We start from the raw sequence: 24,229 nt of genomic DNA, 5'->3' as shown, positions 1-24,229 counted from the left end.
GGTTCTCTCCCAGCCTTTTCAATGCCATATCAATTAGATAAGGGGGCGGGGTTCAGAGAGCAGCAGCCCTACAACTGAAATCTGCTATAGATAGGTTGAAATCGTGCCCCAATCGTAACAAATCTCCAGGGTGTCATAGATGCGGGATGAATCTGGTGCTGTCACTCTTTTTGCTTTGCTTTTCTAATTTTGACCCCGATTTAGGGTGGATTTCCGATGTAAACGAATAAAGTCGGAAACTCCTTTGCCCTGAAGCTTCTCTAGTGGACAGGCTTCCTGTCTGATACTCTCGAAAGCGTGTACATAGAGGCTTGGGGAGCATCAAATCAGGCAGCTGGGTGTGTGGCTCCTTCCAGGCTGTTCAGAGTTCCCCTTGGCTATGCGGAAAATGTCTCAGGAATGAATGAATCGTTTTATTACGATCATAGATCAGACATAAACACAACCAATTATACAACATTCAGATAAGAAAAGTCTCAGGAAAGCGGAACCAAACTTTTGCAGTTGTCAGAGCAACCCGGACCATTTGGGGGCAAGGACTGGTGGTGCTCAGTCAGTCTGAGCATATCGCTTCCTTCTCTGGTCTTCAGTCTGTGGTTTTGTGTCTTCTTCCCCGTCGGCCACACTGGCCGGGCCACCCTCCCCCGCCATGCAGCCTTACGTGGTAAACATCAAGCTGTCATCCCGAACCCTCACCGGGGCTCTCAACCCTCAGAACCGGGGCGCGGCGGATTGGTGAGTGGAGGAGGGGCTGAAGTCCGGCCCAGGGCGGTGGACGGGAAAAAGTCCCGGCCCGGGCGGTGGATGGGAAAAGCGTTGCGATAAGTGTCCAGATATATCTGGGAAAGTAAATGGAGGACCTTTTGGGTAGGGGATCAGACTTTGAGGGGGTGACAGCCTGGTTCTGTGCAGTTTTTCTCGGAAGAAAGCCCCACCGATGCAGAAGGCTTCTTCACTTGCAAGCCAGTGTGCCCGGGACTGTAGTCTTAATGCCATGATATAGTGGACAAGTGAATGTTGGCCCGTTGAATAACGGGCGCTAGTAACGGGGCTCCTGGCCCCCCGCCGCCATTCCCCCTCCCTCCACCGTCCGCCCACCCTACCTTTAAGGGCCAAATCGGCCCAGGCACTTGCCCCCGCCAGGCCAGGGAGACGGAGGCCGGGACCGGGGGTGGAGCGGAGGCCATGTAACTTTAAAAAAAAATTGCTCCCGTGGCCGCCGCCGCCGACCGCCCACCCTCCCTCCTTCCCAGCTGCCGAGTCCCCCTTACCCTGGCCGACTGCTGTCGGCCGTAGACAGCCCTCAATTTAAGAGGCAGAGAGGAGCTCGCAAGCAGAGCTCCTCTCTGTGCAAAGCCTCTTGCCGAACTGCCGCTTTGGGCGCTTGCGTTTGGGCAGCTTAACCTCCCGAGGAGACTGCCCTGCCACCCGCTCCAGCATGTATATACCGCAGACACGCGGTGGTGGGCCCTGCCGAGGGCCGAGGTGGGCAGCGGGCGGGCGGAGAAGCGGTGGTGGGCCCTGCCGAGGGCCGAGGTGGGCAGCGGGCGGGCGGAGAAGCGGTGGTGGGCCCTGCCGAGGGCCGAGGCGGTGAGGTGGCCAGCGGGTGAGCGGGCGGCCCTAATACCGGGACAGAAGGTGGGGGGGGAGAGGTGGCTGGCCTGCGGCTGGCCGCAAACACTGGCAAGCGGCGCTAGCGGGCATGGCAGGCCGCGGAGGCGGCACTAGGTGTGGCGAGCCCACCAGTGTGACAGTCCGCGGAGGTGGCTCTCAGCTGGGGCCGCGGCGGGGGGACTGGGTCTGCTGGCGGCGGCGGCCGCACTCGGCCCCGCCGGAGACGGGGGTGGGGGCGGGAGGAGAGAGAAAGGTAGCCGGCCCCACTAGCGCCCGTTAATGTAACGGGCCTAATGACTAGTGGGTACAATAACACACATAGCCATGAAGGGACAATGCTATCACTGCTAGAGAATAAAGCTAAATAAATAAATAAACTGATCTTCCTACAATATGTAAATTGAGCAACCGTTTTCTGCAGTTATGCATAGGAGTGGCTGCCTTTTCCCGGGTCTGTAGTGATCCTACCAGTTTTTTTGACTTTACCTGAAATGTGTTGGAGTTGTCAGCAACAAACATTTTAGATCTTGAGTAGCTTAATCATGCATTTTGTGTGTTTCTGCTTTCTTTTGTCCTGTTTGTACACCCCAGCTACTGCACACTGACTAAAAGCTCACCAAAATTATTTTTCCATGTTTGACAATATGATTTTTTTTTTTAGGGGCTGGCAAGGATTGATTGCATATGGCTGCCATTCTCTTGTGCTGGTGATTGATCCCAAGACGGCTCAGACCCTACAGGTTTTGGAAAGGCACAAAGCTAATGTTGTAAAGGTAACTTTAAAAAAATCCTTTGAGAAGGTGATTAATCACATTCCGTTTAATGTGAACAATATAGGTGTGTGATTAATTCCTATTTGCCATATAACAAAGTTGGTATAGCTATATATTGTACTCTGTGGCTAGCATCCATAAAGTGCAGAGCTCAGTGACATGTTTCCAATCTTACAGAGTTCTTCTGGAGCACAAGCAGCATCAGAAGTGTTAATCCTCTGGCACAACAGCACTTGTGTAGGGAGCAGTGTGAGGGTGAGCCGTGGGAGGGCACCTGGTCTGTATCCTCAGAGCCTCCTAACACATGTGCTTCAGTAATCAGAATGTCAGCTGCTGTTCTTGTTCCATAATACTTAGTTACTTTTCTGTTTCACTTATGAAGTATTACTTGTCTCTGTATTACTTGTCTCTATATTACTGACCTCTCAAGAGCATGGTATGTTTTATCTAAAGAAGCTACTTTTAGTTGACTTACGTTTCCATATTATGGACTATTTCTGTTATCAATGTGTGTCAAAAATAATTATTTTTTTAATAGTGTAAAATGCTTCTATTTGTGTCATGAATGGTGATCAGCTTTACTTAACTATATCCATAGGTTAAATGGGCTAAAGAAAACTACCATCACAATATTGGATCGCCTTATTCTTTGCGTTTGGCTTCTGCTGATGCCACTGGAAAGATCATTGTTTGGGATGTGGCTACAGGAGCTGCTCGTTGTGAAATCCAAGAGCATACAAAACCCATCCAGGGTAAAGAAACTGTTTTATTTGTATCTTGCATTGTGTTGTGAAAATAAGTGCACTTACTAGCTAGAAGAAGGAATAATGTTGGATAAAGATTCATTCTTATATTTGCTAAAATTCAGTGAGTAATCTCCATTTGCTTATTTTGTCTGCTCTATTTATGTTCAAGTAATCCATTGTATGTACTCTGCTTTGCATGCAAGACATTACCGTGTTTTAAAAAAATCTTTAACCAACATTGCACTAGAGAATGAGTTACAAACAAAAAGGAAAAGCATTTTAAAAAGAAAACATCTCTACTTCATGCTTACAGAGATAAATGATGGCTTTGATTTTTGATCTTAAAATGTTCTAAAATCTTTGTATGAAAGCTAGTTATGATGGTTGGGAAGCTTGTTTATAGCATATTGCACAATAACACCTGCAGTGAAATTTGTGCATGATTACTTGGGGGTAAATCCCACTGTATTCAGTGGAACTTAATTTCAGGTAAATGTCCAGGTAGCTTATTGTTTAAGTCTTTTACAAATAAAATAGTAAGAGATGATGATGATGATTATGTGTATAGGAATTTGGTCCAAAGACTGATTAATTATTTTTTAATAATAGATAAAGTTTAATGGATTGAATCCTAAGAGCATCTGCTGTTTGTTCAAGGGAGGAGAGATAGATAGATACACTTTATTAGTCTTTGACCAGTACAGAAGCAAGAAGGGGGGGGGGCAGCACAAAATCAAGTCCATACAATAATATAGCAACAATAACTTTATGAATATACAGTAATATAGTAGATTACTCCAGTAGATTACTCCAGTAGATGCCATCGTATACTCATTGCTATTACACAAAACCTAGCCACGTTATTAGCAATGTGGGTTTGATGGTCTGATAAGAGAAATAAAATATACTAGTGGGCCCGGGCACAGAGCATCTGTGCCTCTAGTGCGGCCGGGCCCACCACCGCCTGCGCTGCGGCCGGGCCAGCCGCCTCACCTCCACGGCCAGGCCCGAGGGTGCCCCCGCCGCCGCCGGGCCCGAGGGTGCCGCCGCCGCCGGGCCCGAGGGTGCGCCCGCCCCCGCCGCCGGGCCCGAGGGTGCGCCCGCCCCCGCCGCCGGGCCCGAGGGTGCGCCCGCCCCCGCCGCCGGGCCCGAGGGTGCGCCCGCCCCCGCCGCCGGGCCCGAGGGTGCGCCCGCCCCCGCCGCCGGGCCCGAGGGTGCGCCCGCCCCCGCCGCCGGGCCCGAGGGTGCGCCCGCCCCCGCCGCCGGGCCCGAGGGTGCGCCCGCCCCCGCCGCCGGGCCCGAGGGTGCGCCCGCCCCCGCCGCCGGGCCCGAGGGTGCGCCCGCCCCCGCCGCCGGGCCCGAGGGTGCGCCCGCCCCCGGGCCCGAGGGTGCCCCCGCCGCCGGGCCCGAGGGTGCCCCCGCCGCCGGGCCCGAGGGTGCCCCCGCCGCCGGGCCCGAGGGTGCCCCCGCCGCCGGGCCCGAGGGTGCCCCCGCCGCCGCCGGGCCCGCCGCCGCAGCCGGGCCCAAGAATGCCGCCGTGGCCGGGCCCGGCCAGGCCCACCGCCTCGCCTCCGTGGCTGGGCCCGGCCAGGCCCGCCGCGCCTCCGTGGCCGGGCCCGGCCAGGCCCGCCGCCTCGACTCCGCGGCCAGGCCCGAGAGTGCCGCCGCCGCCGGGCCCGAGGGTGCGCCCGCCGCCGCCGGGCCCGAGGGTGCCTCCGCCGCCGCCGCCGGGCCCGAGGGTGCGCCCGCTGCCGCCGCCGGGCCCGAGGGTGCCCCCGCCGCCGGGCCCGAGGGTGCCCCCGCCGCCGCCGCCGGGCCCGAGGGTGCCCCCGCCGCCGCCGCCGGGCCCGAGGGTGCCCCCGCCGCCGCCGCCGGGCCCGAGGGTGCCCCCGCCGCCGCCGCCGGGCCCGAGGGTGCCCCCGCCGCCGCCGGGCCCGCCGCCGCAGCCGGGCCCAAGAATGCCGCCGCGGCCGGGCCCGGCCAGGCCCACCGCCTCGCCTCCGTGGCTGGGCCCGGCCAGGCCCGCCGCGCCTCCGTGGCCGGGCCCGGCCAGGCCCGCCGCCTCGACTCCGCGGCCGGGCCTGCCTGGCTCCCCGGCCATGGCCGCCGCCGCCATTGTCCTGGGTGTGCCAGGACCAATCAGGCGCCCCCTGCAGCCCAGCCAATCAGCTGGGCTGCCGGGACGCATTTCTCCTGGGCACACCCAGGAGAATTATATATATAGATGCTTCATCTCCTCTGCCTGGTAGGTCTTTAATCAAGGGTAAAACTAATGATTCACGCGAATCCCTATAAAAATTACAGTATAATAAAACATGACCCACATTCTCTATGGCCTGTGTACTACATGGACAGTAACATTCAGAATAAGGAATCCTACCATATCTACCATATAGCACTGCTGAGGACACAAGGGAGGAGAGGTGCTTTTCTCTAATTAGCTTTCTTTCTGGAACCTGGAAATTGGTTTCTAGCACTCAGATTTGGTGGGGGACACGGGGCTAGGAGTGTGGACGGAACCGCCACACTGCGGTCCGGCACTGGGGTGGGGGGTAGCTTTAAGAGCGGCGGGAGGCTTTACTTACTCCTCCCGCCGCTTTCCCGCTCTGGCGCCGTAATCTTCAGAGTAATTGGGGCGGCAGGATACCTCCCTGCCGCCCCTTCCCTGCTGCTGGTCTGCAAACCTCCCAGGAGTGCTTTGCGTGCGCGCACATTGTGCGCACGCTTCACGTCTCTGACGTGCACACGCACACGCAAAGCACTCCTGGGAGGTTTGCAGACCAGTGGCGGAGAAGGGGTGGCAGGGAGGTATCCTGTCGCCCCAATTACTCTGAAGATTACGGCACCAGAGCAGGAAAGCAGCGGGAGGGTTAAGTAAACCCTCCCACCGCTCTTAAAGCTACCCCCCACCCCCGAACCGAACCACCAAGGTCCAGACCAGTCCGGAGGCCTTTACAATGGCCTCCGGACCGGTCCGGGCCCATCCCTACATGGGGCTCCAGAGACAGAATCACGGTTCTCTCCCCGCCCTCGCCCCATGTATAAAAACAACACTTCCTGTGAATGGAAGAAGTTTTAGGATATAAATCCTTGCTTCCTTTCTACTTGCTGCTCTTAAAATAAAGTTGTTCAGGATCACAACACATTCCTCCCCTAAATTCTTCATATAGTGTCCTCTTTCTCCTTGCGCCTCACAGCTGTTCTTCATTGTTTCTCTTGGTTTTATTTTATTTGTGTGCAAACACCTTCTGTCAGTCCCTTGTCCCATTATGGTTTGTTATCTGTCCTCTTCCTGATTGCCTTAATCAGACTGAGGAGGCATTATAATAAACATAAACTGTCCTGAGTAAACACTTAGCCTGCATGGCAGTTATTAGCTTACTGTGTTGTACTACTCAGGGAGTAGTCTAAAAAATTAAATTCCAATAGGGCTTCCTCTAATACATTTAGTTAGGATGTCAGCCAGTGTATTTAATTCAATACTAGCTGGGCTGGGTGCAGAGTATCTGTGCCTCTGCCAGCACGCTTCTCCACCTCCACCCGCCTGCTTCTCCCCCACCCCCTGCCTGCAGTTTCTGGCTGGTGGGCCAGCCCGCTGCTGCCTGTTCCTAGTGGCTGGCCCGCCACCACCTGCTGCTCCCGGTAGCTGAACTGGGCCGCCGCCTGCTCCTGCCGGCCACCCACCACTCGCCCACTGGAGGGAGCAGCCTGCTTCTTCTGCGCCCCCGCCTAGCGCTTTCTGCCTGGCGGGTCAGCCGGAAAGCTGGCCTGCCACCTTCTCCTGCCCGCCCGCCAATTCCCAGAGGCCGGGCTGGCCTGCCACCTGATCCTGGCGGCCGGGCCAGCCTGCTGCCGCCTCCCCATCCCTATTTTTGTCTCCGTTGCTAGTCCGGCAGCTGCTTGCGAACTCTTGCGAGAGCTGCCACACATGGGATTAGCGAAAGTACGCCTAGGAGAAATAAATATATAGATGCTGATGCTCATATCTGTTTGCTTTAATTTTCTGCGAAAAGAGGTACAGGGCAGTTTTCCCTCTAAGGCGTGCATGTGCTCACAAATTTTTTGATGTCCACTCAGTTAATTCTAGATCCCACACATATTACCTTGACACTACCACCCAGAATAAAACTCATTCCACACACAGATGAAAAAAATTAGAGAGATCACTGGTATAGGGCCTGCAGAGTTAGGCCTGTAATGACATTTGAGCCCTGTTGCATATGGCAAACAATAAGGTCATTCACATGACTGTTACTGGGGCAGGGAGGGCTGGGTGTGGGGGAAGGCAGGGTCTAACTCCCCCCCCCCGATGATAATTGGTCTTCTGTGTGGTGTGTGGGTTGTGTTCCCACACGATCCACGCTGCTCTGAACAGTGCAGAGCTCTGGAGGCTAGGAAAATGAAGCCCAGCCTCCATATATCCCTAAATGCACCGTGCGGTTCATTTGAGCACTGAGGAGTGCGATGCACTGAAGGATTTCCCCTCAAGCCAAGTGCTCTAGGCGCCCGGCTCTGTGTCTGTTAGGTATGTCTGCAGTAAAAGCGTGCACACAACGCCAGACCTGGGTAAAAGGGCATGCTTGCACCCTTTTACCCTGGGAGGCAGCACCGGGATCAGCCTCGATCCTGGCCCTTCACAAGAGCAGCCCTACCCAGGTAGTGTTGCCCAAGTCTGGGTAGGGTTGCTTGTGTGAACAGCCTCAATAGGTCTTTGTTAAGGACTCCTCTAAGCATGTTAGTAGTCAGGAGTGGGCAATTTGGTTGCAAGGCAGTAGCAAGTTAATTCAGTAACTGCATTTCAGCTGCTGCTGTGGGTTGTAAACCAGCAGATAGCATGAGGGAGATTGACATCCGCAACTAAGTGACTACGGTGGCAATCAGATCTGCGTACTTGGCCTTAGTTGGGATCCTGACCATAGTGAACTCGTTGTGGCTAAGCATCACTAAAATAAAACACTCCTCTAAATATATCAGTGTGCAACACACATTTTTATACAAGGTAACAGGCATTGAAAGCATATTAAGAAATTAATTGACATCTTAATGCACAAATGTACTATAGAAATAAATATATATCATTTATAAGATGAATACGCATTTCTAAATGTCATTATTTGCTACCTGCTTTACTCATATTGATTTTGTTGGGCTTTCCCCATGCAAGGTGTTTAGGTTTCAGATATGAAAATACTAACCATTTTCAATAGCTGACAATTGCTAAGACATTATAGTATTATAATGTTATAGTATTATAGTCTTTAGTCTTTAGTCTTTAGTCAGATTATAGTATTTAGTCTCATTGTTTCTTGTCTGCAAGAGGAGTATCCAAAAGGAATTGTTTGAATCTGCACTTTACTGCTGGTGAAAGCTGTGAAGCAAAGCTGGATTAGTAATTTTTGCTTTGCAATGATTTTTTTCTGTGAAAAAATTAAATTCCTTGCAATAATTCTCAATCCTTTTATTATTTATTATTTATTTATTATTAAAGCTTTTATACAGCTCTTCCAAAAGGCTCAGGGTGGTTTACATTAAAACACCATTAAAATGAGTTAATAATTAAAACAAAAATTATAAAGCATAAAAACAATAATTAACAATTAAAAACATTGTAAAACAACAATTAAATAATCAGAAGAATTTAAAAACAAGTTTAAAAAAGCTGAGAAAGCCTGGTTGAAGAGATGTGTTTTCAGGTATTTTTTGAAAATTGCCAGAGATGGGGAGGATCGTATCTCAGCAGGGAGCGCAATCCACAATCTCGGGGCAGCAGCCGAGAAGGCCTGTCTCTGTGTAGCCATCAAACGAGTTGGCGGCAACTGGAGACAGACCTCCTCAAGTGACTTCAATGGGCGGTGGGGCTCATAGTGAAGAAGACGCTCTCTTAAATACCAAGGGCCTAAGCCGTTTAGGGCTTTATAACTAGCACTTTATAACTAGCACTTTATAACTTTATAACTAGCACTTTGTATTTTGCCCAGAAACCTATTGGCAGCCAGTGTAACTCCATCAACAAAGTTCTGTTTTGCATGCAGAAGGTCCAAAACTCAATCCTGGACCTCTCCAAGTAGGCCTAGGATAGACTCCTGCCTGAAACCTTTGAGAGTAAGGAAAAAAGGAACTGAAAGCAAGGCAAAGCAACTATTGTGGATTATAGAACAACACTCACTACATCGGTTTGGATTTAGTTGTTGAGTTGTTGAGTTAACATATGATAAAGTGGAATCAAAGTGAACATTGTACTTCTCCTTTTGTAGTTATAGGGGGTGCATATTTGTTTAAAGAGTTAATTTTGTTGTAAACATCTAATATGTTAATGTAGGTTATGGTTGGTATATTAGAATGTCTAAGAATAAAAATATTCCAACTGGATCACAAACTTATATGGCTAGAAAACTATCAGTGGGAACGATTTCCCAAATGGATAGGTCTGCTGGTGAAATCTGGGAGTTACTTCAAACCATTAATAGTAAACTAGACATAAATAATGAAGCAGCGTAGACAATACTGAGCTAGATGGCTTAGTGGTCTGATTCGGTATAAGGCTATGTTCCTAATGTTGACACCTCTAGAAGTTGTCTGTTGTCTTGTTTTTTATGCTTGTTTGATATGTTTTTAGCTTGGTGTTTTTATTGCTTGGTGTTTTTATTGCTTTTATTGTATGTTTTAATTTTTGTAAACCGCCTTGCGGTTTTCTTTTAACGAAGGCAGTATAGAAATGTATAAATAGATAAATAAATAAAGTTATGCCCAAGTATCTGGCAGCAGCAACTGGTGAGGGTGGTGCTGGGGGTGGGTGGGTAGCGAGAGGTACCTTTTGAAAAAAGTGATTAAAGTGATTAATTAAAGTGAGCCAGCGTGGTGTAGTGGTTAGAGTGCTGGACTAGGACCGGGGAGACCCGAGTTCAAATCCCCATTCAGCCATGAAAACAAGCTGGGTGACTCTGAGCCAGTCACGTCTCTCTCAGCCTAACCTACTTCACAGGGTTGTTGTGAAAGAGAAACTCAAGTATGTAGTACACCGCTCTGGGCTCCTTGGAGGAAGAGCGGGATATAAATGTAAAATAATAATAATAATAATAATAATAATATTGGAGGTACCGCTGGCACTTGCAAGCTGCAGTGGCCCACCAGCATCCCACGTGGCGACTGCTGCTACTCCTACACTCACCTGGCCTCTGGCATTTGCTTGGTCAGCATGGTGTTTGTGTGCACACACCTTCTGTCAGTCCCTTGTCCCATACTGGCTTGTTACCTCACTGGTCGTCGCAGGCATTCGACATCTGTATAATAAGGAAATAGATTTTTTACCTCAGCCATTTAGACAGAGGAAACTTAAATAGCTCCAAGGGCTATTTTTGCACTTTTACAAATGCAAGAGGGCCACGTTGCCACATTAATTGCAGAAAAGTGTTTGTTCTCTTTTATTTATTTATTTATTTAAAATATTTATATACCGCCCAAAACTTGCATTTCTGGGCGGTTGACAATTAAAATCATTTAAAACATTAAATCAATTAAAATCATTTAAAAGATTAACATTCAAAACCCAGTATTAAAAATTTTTTAAACTATAAATCTAATTAAAAGCCTGGCTGAATAAATGTGTCTTCAGTGCCTTTTAAAATGTTGCCAGAGATGGGGAAGCTCTTATTTCAACAGGGAGCACATTCCAAAGTCGAGGGGCTGCAGAAGGCCGGTTCCCAAGTAGAAACAGAACAGAAGACCCATTCCCGAGTAGCCGCCAGATGAGTTGGCGGCAGCCGCAGGTGAACCTCTCCAGATGATCTTAGCAGGTGGTGGGTCTCATGACAAAGAAGACATTCTCTTAAATACCCAGGGCCTAAGCTGATTAGGGCTTTATAGGTAATGACCAGTGCCTTGTATTTTGCCCGGAAATATATTGGCAGCCAGTGTAATTCTTTCAACACAGGAGTAATATGGTCTCCTAGATGACCCAGAGACCAACCTGACTGCCTCGTTCTGAACCAACTGCAGTTTCTGGACTACATACAAAGGCAGCCCCATAGAGCACATTGCAGTAATCCAGCCTAGAGGTTACCAGCAGATGTACCACTGTTTTTAGGTTGTTCATCTGAAGAAATGGACGCAGCTGGCGTATCAGCCAAAGCTGAAAAAAAACACCTCTGGCCATCGCCTCAACCTGGGACACCAGAGAGAGGTTCAGATCCAGAAGCACCCCCATACCGCATACCTGTTCCTTCCGGGGGAACATGACCCCATCCAGAACTGGCAGATCAAAATCGTCTCCCGAGTTCTGATCCTGCACAATAAGTACCTCCATCTTATCTGGATTCAGCCTCAATTTGTTATCCCTCATCCAGCCCATTACTTCCTCCAGGCAGGCATTTAGGGAGCTTATGCCTTTTCCTGATGATGTTGACATGGAAAAATAGATCTGGGTGTCATCAGAATAGTGATAACACCCTACACAAAATCCCCTCATGATTTCTCTCAGCGGTTCCATGTAGATGTTAAACAACATCGTAGACAATACGGAGCCTTGAGGGACACCATACTGAAGTTCAGATTTTGAAGAATCACAGACTCCAAGAGACACCATCTGGAGTCTGCCCGTGAGGTAGGAGCGGAACCACTGCAAAGCAGTGCCTCCCACCCACAACACCCTCAGACGTTCCAGAAGGATACTATGGTCAATAGTATCGAAAGCTGCCGAGAGATCCAAAAGGACCAACAGAGTCATACTCCCTCTGTCAATTCCCAGTTGGAGATCATCCATCAGGCCGACTAAGGCAGTCTCCACCCCATAGCCTGCCTGAAAGCCAGTTTAAAATGGGTCAAGATAATCAGTTTCCTCCAAGGCCACCTAGATCTGGGAGGTCACCACCTTCTCAATCACCTTGCCCAGCCATGGGAGGTTGGAGACAGGCCTGTAATTGTTTAACTCCGAAGGATCCAAGGCAGGTTTCTTCAGAAGCGGTCTAACGATTGCCTCCATAGGATAAGGAGGCATCCTGCCCTCCCTCAGAGAAGTATTTATATCTACCAGGCCCTCTACAACAGCCTTCCTGCCAGATAGTATAAGCCATGTCAGGCAAGGGTCAAGAGGGCAGGTGCTGGCAGCACCATTCCAAGCAACTTGTTCACATCCTCAGGAGTCACGAACTGAAACTGATCCAGGGTCATCACATAAGAGGAGCTGCTGGACGCCTTGGCATCAGACTCTGTAACAATTGTGGAGTTTGAATCTAATTTGGCCTGAATACAAGAGATTTTGTCCACAAAGAACTCATTAAAAATGTCACAGTGAGTAATTATTGGTTCCAAGTACTGATTCAAGGGGGAAGGGGCACATATTAGCCCCTTCACGACCCTGAAGAACTCCACAGGACGTCAACTTGCAGATGCGATACAGGAATCACCAGAGTTCCCACCCATGGAACACCACCCTGTTCAGAGTGAAAGACCATATCAAGAGTGTGACCAGCATTATGCGTCGGTCCAGAGACCACCTGGGATAGACCCATAGTTGTCATGGCCACTATGAACTCCTGAACCGCCCTGGACAAATTGGTCCCAAAGTGAACATTGAAGTCGCCCAGCACCACAAGCCTGGGAGACTCCACCACCAAGCCTGAGAACAAGTCCATCAGCTCAGTTAGTGATTCTGTCGGGCAACGGGGCAATCGGTACACCAACAGAAGTCCCAGTCTATCCCTGGTTCCCAGACTTAAGTACACACTTTCAATATGGTCAGACACTTTGACAGGGATCCTGGCAAGGGAGATATTGTTCTTGTAGACCACAGCCACTCCACCTCCCCACCCACTTCCCCTTCCCTGCTCCTCAACAGTGTACCCTGGAGGGAGAAACTGGGACCAGACTGGGCCAGCAGCCTCCCCCAATCAAATCCAAGTCCTCCCCCAATGCATACCAGATCGGCCCCTTCATCCAGAATCAAATCATGGATGATTTCAGGTTTATTCTGGACTAACCTGGCATTACAAAGAAGCAAGATGAGGCTCTGTGGGTGGTTGGCATTGCTTTCCAAGGTCAAAGAGCTGGCAGGACAGCCAGAAGGAGAAACAGCAATTAAGTTCTGATTTCCCTTCCCCTGCAACAGCCTGCTGACCTGTCAATGTAACTTCTTTTATTCCCCACCACCACTGGAATAATTGCCCCATAATCAGTGGATACACCCCCTGCCTCCCCATTTCCAGAGAGACCCAGACTCATTAACTCAACTCACCTAGGATTTCAAAAAGAAGCCGAGTTAAAATACCCACCCACCCTTACACACCCACAAGGAACCTTGGGCCAAACAGCCTGGTCACCCTCATTATCCCCCAAAGGGGCAACCCCCTTTGGTGTTGCCCCTTCAGTGGCGACCCCGCTGGTGATGGGCCTGCCGCCACAGGCAGTGTTCTTATAAAGGTCCAAAGCTCAGCAGGTGACCTCAGGAACTGAGTCACTCAGGAGCTTGTCCCAGTCCTGCACACACTCCCCACAGATGTTACACAGAGGCAGCAGGCAGCAGCCCCACAGAGGAAGCAGGAGCAGGCAGGTAACAGCAGAAGGAACCAACAGCACCCACCTGGCCTCTCACTCCAGGCAGCGCTGAAGGGGGAATCAGCTGTGCTCTTCCTCACCTCTGCTGGGCTTCTAGCAGAGATTTTAAGCAAGTTAACCAAGAGAGGAGTCTTTATTAGAGAAGCTATACCACTTTATTCAGTTAGTCGGTTTCGAAAATACATGTCTCAGCAAACAACATTTGTTATACAGCAAACATACATTTTAAATTCACAAACAGCTGCAAAGAAAATTTAACAGCAGCAATTTACCTACACAGTTACAAGAGAGGCAAGCTCTACTGAATTTGGCAGCATTTATTTCTGAGTATGCGTGCATTGGATTAGAGAGACTTTACGAGAGAGGATTTGAAGTGCCTTAAGAGAGATTGAGGTGGAGAAAGGAGTTTCAGCAATTTTACATTAATGTTCACATTACTAGTTAGAAATGCTGCTTATTTTCAAAGAAAATCTGTTTCTGGTATTATTTTGCTAATTGCAGGTCTCCAGGTTTGTGCAATCTAAACAAGGTTTCATTTTGGTTTTGTTCATGTTCATCAGATAAAATGTTTGTTCACAAACATATGTAGTCCCAAATAGTCAAGTGAATTTCAGTGCAAGCTAAAGAACATTAAGGTATTTTTTTTTCTACAGAAGAATAAAAATCGAGTAATGAAGATTACTTGGTTTTCAGCAAGTCAGCAACTCAGGTAATTCCAGTTGTAGTGTTGGTTCAGTGTCTTCTGTTGCTCCCCTGCTAACTTGGCAAAGAGGCACCTTTTAAAGTGGAGACTCTATTTAGCAGGGGAAGAGTAACTGGACCTATCCACCCCCCAGCACAGTACCTCCAGTGACTGTTGCTGGTGTCTGTCTTATCTTTCTTTTAGATTGTGAGCCCTTTGGGGACAGGGGGCCATCCATCTTATTTATTTATTATTTCTCTGTGTAAACCACCCTGAGCCATTTTTGGAAGGGTGGTATAGAAATCAAATAAAAATAAATAATAAAAGAAAAGCAATCTGAATATATCTGAAACTTATTCTTGAAAACAGATTTCAAATTCAAGTTGCTATGCTGCTAGAAAGTCTGCATATTTTGTGTATTCCATTTGGTTCTTCTGTAGAAGAAGGAACCCTCTGTACTTGGCAAAATAATTTGAGCAACGACAATTTACTCTGGAATGTGATGAAAGCACTGGTCACTTATAAGCTGTCTTTTTTTCTTTCAATATAATGTTGAAGTGATATGTGATATCTGCAACAAATGCTGGATGACAACACTGTTCATCATTATCAAAAGCCTTCTGACACTACTCTTCTTTCTTTATGGAGTAAATCTGTGATTTCTGCCCTGAGAGTAACAGTGTGCTTTGCTTCAGTACTTGCCCTCTGCTTAGCTAGCACACCTCTGTATGGCAAAAGAGATCACCATTGTCTGCCTCCAGACAAACCATGAGAGCAGATTTTTTTTTTTTTTTACAACAGATCGTACGACTGATATTACACACTCAATTTTCATTACTGCAACAGGAAGATTCTGGTGAACAACCCAATGATGTTGCTTCATTTGATGCTTTGGAGGCAAATTCCTTTTTAAGAATGAGATATCACCTTTCTGCTTTTCAACCACTGAAGATGTTCTGTTGGTGTCTATGCCTGCAAGCTTTCCCATGGTAGTCCCAGACTAATGCACACACTATCCAATTGTACTCTGAGAGAGAACATTGCAACAAGTTCCTCTGCTATCTCAATCTTCATTTACAAAGACCACAATGGGCTATGTCATGAATCATTTTTTAAATGCGTCACCTAGAGGTGCATATATCAGGCGGTATATAAATATGAATAATAGATAATGAATGAGTTTTTTAAAGATGAACGGCTGATGAAAAATGAACTCTTCACTCTTTCACTAATGGCTTGCAAAGGTTATTCCCCTTGTCAAATATGTGATATTTGATTTTATGCTAGTTTTCAGGAGATTCCGTGCAAAAATAATGTAAATTCAGGAAGATACAAAGTTCAGTTAGATATGACTTTCCCCCAACTTCATCATACATGTTAAGAGAACAAGTATTTCCAGCTTTATTCTTGAGTGTTCCTTGTCTAAAATAGGAGTGAAATTTAAAAGTTTATTTACCAAGAATAGGATAAGTCTCTAACAAACTAGTCCACTGATTCTAGCCAAGAGATGGAATGCATTCATAAAATGCCAATAATGTATGAATTCATCCTGATCTAATCGACTATAAACTTTAGTAGTGGTAGTAAATAAATAATCTGCACCTCTTTCTCACAATTTCAAATTGCAAGCAAAGCAATGTGTGTGTGATTGTTGTTTGGCAAGGACTCATTTGACCTTTTGTGGGGGGGGCAGGTTTGAAGGAGGGGGAGGAACTGGTTTGCAAAAGGTAGCATAAAGGCAAGACTGCTGGTCCTGGAGCCCAAATCTCTATACTCCTGTTCCCATCCAGCCACAGCATCCCTGCCAGACAGAAGTGTTGTGAAGATTAATTAAAAGATGCACAATGGATCCCATTGGGATGCAATCTAGAGATAAAACAGGTATTCTGAAATCACCCTGAAACTGAAATAGGAATATAGGAAGCTGCCATATACTGAGTCAGACCATTGGTCTATCTAGCTCAGTATTGTCTACACAGACTGGCAGCAGCTTCTCCAAGGTAGGCAGGACTCTGTCAGTCCTATCTTGGAGAAGCCAGGGCGGGAACTTGAAACCTTCTGCTCTTCCCAAAGTGGCTCCATCTCCAAAGGGGAATATCTTACAGTGCTCACACTTCTAGTCTCCCTTTCATATCTAACCAGGGCAGACTCTGCTTAGCTAAGGGGACAAGTCATGCTTGCTACCACAAGACCGGGACGTGTGAACATTTGAGGTGCAAGTGGGAACTGATTTTGACCAAATTTAGTACAGTTGTAGGGTCACCTCATCAGTGTAACTTGTGATGATGTCATCTACCCCAATTTAAGAAGGTAGAAGCATGAATGTTTGAGGCACAAGTGGGCTAACCTGTGAACCGCCTAACTGATTTGGACCAAACCTGGCACCTTTGTAGGGATAAATAGGGATATTTCAATGTTGTAGCTTATAATGATGTCCTCCATCCCAGTTCAAGATGGCAGACACCTGAATGTTTGAGGCACAAGGGGGCTAACTTGTAACTGCCTTGGACCAAATTTGAATTGGATCAAATTTGGTACAATTGTAGTGACACATAGGGACACCTCAACGGTGTAGTTTGTGATGATGTCATCCACTCCAATTCAAGATGGTGGATGCATGAACATTTGCGTGCATGAATATTTGAGATGGAAGTGGACTAACTTGTGAAGATGGTAATTATCAATTAAGATGATGATAAAAGGAAAGTAGGCAGATTAGTTCCTAGCAGAACTTCTTGTGCAGCAGCCCCAGTGTGTTGGTAACACTGATGAAAGACTGGAATATGTTGGCCAATTAGTTCAATGGGAGTTTTTCCTGGTTTAATTAAAACTAGCCAACCCGCACAGAGCATCTGTGCACTCTTTGGGGCTGGCTGTTCCCTTCTCCCTCCTGCCCAACTCTCTCTCCCTCCCATCTGCCCCACACTCTTGCCTCTCTTCCCCTCCCTCCCACGCCACTCTCTCTTGCCCTCTCTCCCCTTCCGCCCCACTCTCTCTTGCCCTCCCTCCCCCTCCCACCCCCTCTCTCACCTTCTCCTCCATCTCACCCTCCTGCCCCAGTCTCTCCTGCCCTCCCTCCCCTCCCCCTGCTCCTCCCTCTTGCCCTCCCCCCGGCCCCACTCCCTCTTGCCCTCCCCCCGGCCCCTGCATTTTTAAAAGTTCTACTTACCGGGCTGCCACCGCCGCTCCTCCTCCCGGGCGGCGAACAGGAAGGTCCCGCCGGCCGGTTCTCTCCCACCCCAATTTCCCACGGGCTCCTCCTGGCCTCGGCGGCCGGTCCCGGCGCTGCCTAGCCGAGACCCACTTCCACGGCCTGTCCCACCGGCGGGCCCGCCACGCCAAGTGCCGCCTCCGCAGCCTGTCGTGTCCACTGCCGCCGCTTGCCAGTCTTTGCAGCCGGCCACAGGCCTGCCACCTTTTCCCCCACCCCCACCTTCTGCCCCGGTATCAGGGCCCGCTGTCCAGCCGCTCACCGCCTCGGCCCTTGGCTGGGCCCGCCACCGCTTTGCCGCGGCCGGGCCGGGCCCCCAGCCACCACCCATCAGCAGGCCGGGCCCACCAGCGGCCCTGGCTCGCAGCCGGCCAATTCTCTTCCTCCTGGGTGTGCCAGCCAATCAGGCGCCTCCGCAGCCCAACCAATCAGCTGGGCTGCCGGGACACATTATAGATAGGTTTGCAATTTTCCTTAAAAGTAAGATCATTTGAAAATCCGTAGACAGCCATTTCTGGTGCTGCTACCGCTTATTGTCTTTGTCTTCCTGCAGGTGGTGCTGCCCCTGCATTTGCCCATTGCTTGGTTGCTTCCTTGTTTCCCCACTGTCACTGGAGCAAGTCAAAGCAGCAGCACTGGATACTTCATGGGAGTTTCTACAACTTCTGCTCCAGGCATAGTCTGCCAAAACTCAAGCTCTACAGCTGCGTGCAGTTACATGCCCAGTGCTGCTTTTGCCACCTGTCTTCTAGGCTGGCCCCAGAGCAGCACCAGAATTGGTTAGCAGGCAGCTGACAAGTCTTGGGACTGGGCTGGAGAGAAACGATAAGGGTGCAAGCCCTCCAGATTTAGACACCCTTGAATGCAGGCTGTCCAAAATGCTCTTCCTGGCCATACGTTGTGCACTTCAGCTTTAGGGGATTTATTGCAGAGTTTAGAAATCTGATAAATACATATATGGTATTAGAAAGCTGATAAATACTTATATAGAGTAACTGCTAGGTATTCCACCCATAAATAGAAGCAAATTGCTCAATTTTAATCTTCTTCAGTGAACAGCTCTACTCTATACGGAGATTGTCTTCAAGTACAGGATGATAGTAGCTTGAGCAAAAAGAAATAAAATGTATTCTGTTTTTCTCTTTAAAAACGTATTGCCGCATTGGTACTCTCTAATGTCTTTAAGCTCCCTCAAACACTTATTTTTCCTTCAAGAAGCTCTGCATCCCCTGCTGTTTTTAGTGCTACTCACATTCCTCATTATCATCAGTTATAGATGGGTTTTATTCCTGAAGTAAAACTCTCAGCATCTTGGTGAAATGAAATTTCCAATATGTGCTTCCATGAATAATTGATAGTTTGCTTACCAAGCTGGCTTGTAAAATTTTTCATCACCCAAAATGACCCAAAGATTTTCTCTCTTAACTACATTGCATGTAATGCTGCTGAAGTAATTTAAAATTTATCTTGGTTGCATCTGATGATGATGATGATGTGGGAATCCTATAGTCACAATGTACATACCCAGACAAGGTCTCCTCAGCATCTGAGGCAGTGTGATAAGCAGCTGTCACCATGCCAGTTTCCCCCACAGAGTACCACACAGACTTGCTCCACACGATTTCCCTCCCCACCCCCATCTCCCTGTGCCTAGTGGTGGCAGCGGCCACTGCTCCTTGCTCTGCACTGCCTTTTGAAAAGCCAGAGAGTGGGGAATGAAGTTGCAGGAAGCGATTCAAAGATGCTTGCTGCCAATCCGTGCTGCCCTCTACCTCTTCCATACAGAGCTCCTTCTTATAGCTTGGATAGAGCAAGTGGAAGGGAAGACCAGAGTGGCAGCTGCTTTGTGTGTGTGTCTGTGGCACCACTGGGTGGTGTGCATGCGTGCTGCTATTATGGAGACTAACAAGTGACGACGGGGGCAGGGGCGGCAGCGAGGAACGCTGCCGCCCCAAAAACTTCACTTTAAACTACAGTGCTGGAGGGGGAAGAGCGGCGGGAGGGGTAAGTTCTACCCCCCCGCCCTTAAAGTTAGACCCCTCTCAGTGCCGGACCGCCAGACCGGTCCGGCTCCGAACCGGTTCGGAGGCCTCCAACATGGCCTCCGGACCGGTTCGTGCACACCCCTATATTGCACAGTATCTTACAAACTCATTGTTTGTAAGATCAGGACTCATTTATGTAAGCTTGTTGGGCTGCTGTGAAATAGCTTTAGAACAGAAGGTTTGCAATCCTTTTGACTCCTATATAGGTGACCAGCTTTTGGTCACTGTGTGTTGCATGTGCCACACTCCATATATCTTCCATAATATGGATGAGATCCAGCTCTCTGTTGGGATTGTATGTGACAGTTCCTTATCTTCTGATAATGGCTCTTGGTATTACAGTACAGTAAAACTGACTGAGGGTTTCATGTTGATGTCAGGGAGCGGTAATGATGTACAATCCATGATTTTAAAAATTGTTTAGGTATGCCTTGACTGAAAGTCCCATTATAAGAACAGCCCTGCTGGATCAGGCCCAAGACCTATCTTGTCCAGCACCCTGTTACACACAGTGGCTCACCAGATGCCTCTAAGAGGTCAACAGGCAAGAGGTGAGGGCATGCTCTCTTGCTGTTGCTTCCCTGCAATGGGTATTCAGAAATATCTTGCCTCTTAGGATGGAAGTGGCCTATAGCCACCAGACTAATAGCCATTGATAGACCTGTTCTCCACGAATTTGTCTAAGCCCCTTTCGAATCCATCAAGCTAGTGGCCATCCCCACATCCTGTGGCATAGATTAATTATGTGCTGTGTGAAAACGTCCTTCCTTTTGTTGGGCCTAAATTTCCTGGCGTTCAGTTTCATGGGATGACCCTTGAAACTAGAACCCTTGTTCTAGTGTTGTGAGCCATTGTCAACTGGATCACCTTTATCCACATGCCTGTTGACACTCAGTTGTCAGAAGCTCAGTTCCAGATTAGGTATATGGTCAGTATCCAGATGCAAAGCTTTTCATTCAGTTTCTCCGCAATCTCGTTATCCTCCTTAATAATTCCTTTCATGCCCTCATTATGTAAGGGTCCAACCATTTCCCTGGCAGGTTTCTGCTTCTGATATATTTAAAGAAGTTTCTGTTGTTTTGTTAGTCAGTTTTTGTCTTACTAACTTCTTGATAAGCAATATAGCCAATGGGATATTGTTGCTCTAATTACTTATATAAAACAATCATGTCAGAAAATAGATGGGGGGGGCATTATTTGCATTATTTTGCTTCATTACGATATTACCTTGCATAACTTGGAATGAACTGAACCTTTCACACTTTTTAGAGATGTTGACCAAAGCTAGTTTTCACAGATCTGGTTCTATTCTGTAGGCCAGTGGGGTTTTTGAGGCTTTTCTTTTCAACCTCTGATTCATATCTGAAATTCAGGAGACCTGTTTCTTTTGGTGCAGTATGACAATCTGTAGTGGGAAAACTTAATGCAGTCCTACTGCATGTGTGGAACAGCTTGTGAATACCTAATGGGCTCTTTGGCTCCCACCCAAATCTGTTAGAATATGTCATCTAATATCATGTCAGTTTGTTAATGTCAGTTTTTCAGTTGTTTTCAAACCACTTCTCTTCCTCCTCCCCAACATGTGTGAAGGTATATTGTACCGCTAAACCCCAGTATCTGCAGGGGTTACATTCTCTGCTACAACCATGTATAATGGAATCCCTGATACCAAGTCATTGAGTCAATGGGACTCAGGGGGTTAGGTTCCTGGAGGCTCCAGAAACTTGGTGAAATGATGGGATAGGACCCTAAAGAGTGGGGGTAAGTGCTCTACCATGCTCTGTGGGTCTCCAGGTGTCCAGCAATACCCCCCCAACCAATAGTCCCAAATTCAGCTTCTTCCCACGAAAAATCAGTTTTCAAATTAACCCATTTTGACCTCCTCCTCCCACTGCATATGACAAGGTAGGGTGTCAATTACCCAACTGCGGATATGCAAAACTGCAGATGTTGGATCCACAAATAGTGAGGTTCGCCTTGACTCAGGAATTCTTGGCCACCATCTCTTCGTAGTGAAAGCTGTTACCAGAACTCCCCCAGAGCACTGGCTAGACACTCCGACTGTACTTTTGGCTCAGCGTGGGGAATTAGCTTGGCTAGAGGGAGCAGTTTGGTTCCAGCATCAATTTGAGCAAGTTTTGGTGTGTTGGAAAAGACAAAGAGGTAGAAATACAGTCCAAAAGTATTATTACAGTTATATGGGGGTACAGACTGCAAGAGTTTAGTTAGGAAAGACAATAAATATTAGCTGATATTCTAGGCAAGAGTAGCTGGCAGTAATTTAGCTTGAAGTTCTAATTATTGATCGATCGGCTTGGCTAAGGTGCTTAGACCAGAGCCTGGCTTAAGGGTTGCTGTGGAAAGTGCTTTGAAGAATGGGGAGGCTGAAGAGAGAGGGTGAGGAAGCTTAGTGTAAGAGGTTAGTTTACTTATCCTTCCCAGGTAAGATGGTGCATCCATTGAACGCTGGCAGACGTCTTCTTGGGGGGACAGCAGAAAAGTGGGGGATAGACGTGAGGAGCAAAGAGCTACAACTTGCCAGTATGAGAGTCCGCAGGATAGTGATCCAAACAGATTCCAAGGCCATGTTCTTTGGCCAGAGGTACATATACCTTGAATTGTGCCCCTAATGTTTCCAAACCATTCTACCCACCCTAATGTTGGCAGATTCCATGCACAACAAAGTTCTTTGCATGCATTAGTCACTTTTGAGTGTAAATTGCCTAACAAGAGGCAAGAGTCAAGTTATGTAGGTGTTTTGTACGGGTTGAATAGGGCTGTGCTGGATTGACTATCTAAAGAATAGGATGCCTTCAGGTGTGCAAAATCACATATCTTCGGTTTTGATCCACTTGTTTCCTGGAGTCCTTGCCAGCTGATTGTTAATTCAGACTGTGTTAGGAAATGCCCTACTTATCTATGTGACTCCCTAGGAGTGCTTCAGGATCATCTTTTGTGGAAGGGAGCTTTCCTTTCCTGATTGCTTCACCTTTTTGAAATAGAGTCTGCTTGCTAGCTACTGCCTTCTCTGTGAAAGAGAGAGGGGTGGGGGTGTCCCATTCAGTCTTTGCTATTCTGACCTTGAAGTACGTTGCCCCATGCTTTGCTCATGAGTCATGATGAGCGACCAGCTGTGGGTCTTGCCAAACCCAGGCAGGTGAAAAGTTTGCCATAGGGACTACGATCTCATAGTTTCAGCCATCCAAAGTGATATAGATAGATGGGTGCTCTCTGGGCTGCCCCCAAATCGGGTTGTCTGGCAGCAAAGCTCTTCCAGTGAACATAGGGTCATGATGCATGCTCTGTGATGATTATGCCAGCTATGCTGGCAAGGTCTGTAAGCAAAATTGGGCTTGGTTCGTGATAAACTCCAAGGGTCATGTGTTTAGGTAAGAAAGAAGATGCTGGATGAATGGCTCCTGCTACTTGTTGATGTTTAGGCAAGACTTTTTGAATGGTGTTCTTCACGGAACAAAATGTAATAGAAAATATTGGTATTTTCCACATCCTAGTAACCTGTTTACCTGTGCTGAAAGTCAGGAATGCCTACATCATTGTGTTTTGTTTTGTTTTTTTTGCTATTCTTTATGCAACATAAAGATTTTTTTATTTTTTTTAGTTTGATGCTTCCAGTATGCCATTTCTTCTGATTTATATTAGAAAAATATCTGCTGAAAAGGATAGGGTCACTGTTGGCTTTAAGACTGTCTATTTTCTTTTTCTTTTTTCTTTTGGCAGACATGCAATGGCTGTGGAATCAAGATGCCTCTCGAGATCTGCTACTTGCAGTTCACCCGCCAAATTTCATCGTGTTGTGGAATGCAGATACAGGAACCAAGCTTTGGAAGAAAAGTTATGCAGAAAACATTCTGTCTTTTTCATTTGATCCCTTTGATCCTTCAAATTTAACATGTAAGTATCATGTAGAAAAGTACTTACTGCCTTTTGACTCAATAAGGGTAATATCTTAAATTTTAAATTTTTAGATCTGATTGTAACTGGTTTTTTAAAAAAATGTTTTAAAAATTGTTTTTGTATTTTTTTTCCTGCCTCCGCCTGCCCCGGTCTGTTATTATTTAATTTTAAAAAAAAATCTCGTGTTGTAAACCGCCCAGAGAACAATTTGTTATGGGGCAGCTAACAAAGTTTTTCTTATTAATTATCATCATCATCAGGTTGATGTTGGATCATAACTTGCAAAGTTATACAATAAAGAGGAGTGACCTGACTTTAGGTTTGTGGGATCTACTCTGTGTTTTAATAGAACTGATTTATCTGAAATCAAGTGTAATATAGTGGGTGTTGGGCATGTCAGAAATAAAGTTAAGGAGTAGGGTGCCTCTGAGCACATGCCCAGCTTAGCAATCCACTTTGAGAACCAGCTCACATTTAGTTTTCACAAACATCCTGGTTTGCCTACCAAGCTGTTGTTTTTTCAGTAGCTCATTTGAGAAAGGGTGAGCGTTTTGATTGTTGCTGTTATTAAATATTGGGAGTTCAGAACCCATGCTGATCTACTGCAGATTGGAAGAGATCCATGTTCTTTCTGCCCACATAATAAATGAGAACAGTAATTGATTAACTTGGGACCAATTAGTATGTGAGATCTT

At 47.6% G+C, this 24,229-nt stretch overlaps 1 protein-coding gene across 6 annotated transcripts in view; it reads left to right on the top strand.

Moving 5' to 3' along the window:
- The first annotated feature begins 363 nt into the window (after nucleotides 1–363).
- The window catches only part of WDR11 (WD repeat domain 11), a 99,596-nt gene continuing 75,730 nt past the window's right edge, over nucleotides 364–24,229 (top strand). Inside the window, exons 1-4 of one of the 6 annotated variants that reach the window (XM_053307549.1) lie at nucleotides 364–735; nucleotides 2,276–2,387; nucleotides 2,986–3,139; nucleotides 23,358–23,531. In XM_053307549.1, the coding sequence (XP_053163524.1) occupies nucleotides 650–735; nucleotides 2,276–2,387; nucleotides 2,986–3,139; nucleotides 23,358–23,531 (526 nt within the window). In that variant the 5' untranslated portion in view covers nucleotides 364–649. The other 5 variants (XM_053307553.1, XM_053307551.1, XM_053307550.1 and 2 more) reach the window with 5 other exon arrangements.

This window comes from Hemicordylus capensis, chromosome 3 (assembly GCF_027244095.1).
Source record: "Hemicordylus capensis ecotype Gifberg chromosome 3, rHemCap1.1.pri, whole genome shotgun sequence".
NCBI classification, from domain to species: Eukaryota; Metazoa; Chordata; class Lepidosauria; order Squamata; family Cordylidae; genus Hemicordylus; species Hemicordylus capensis.
Note: the sequence above shows the minus strand (reverse complement) of the source record. Positions and strands in the feature narration are given on the sequence as shown.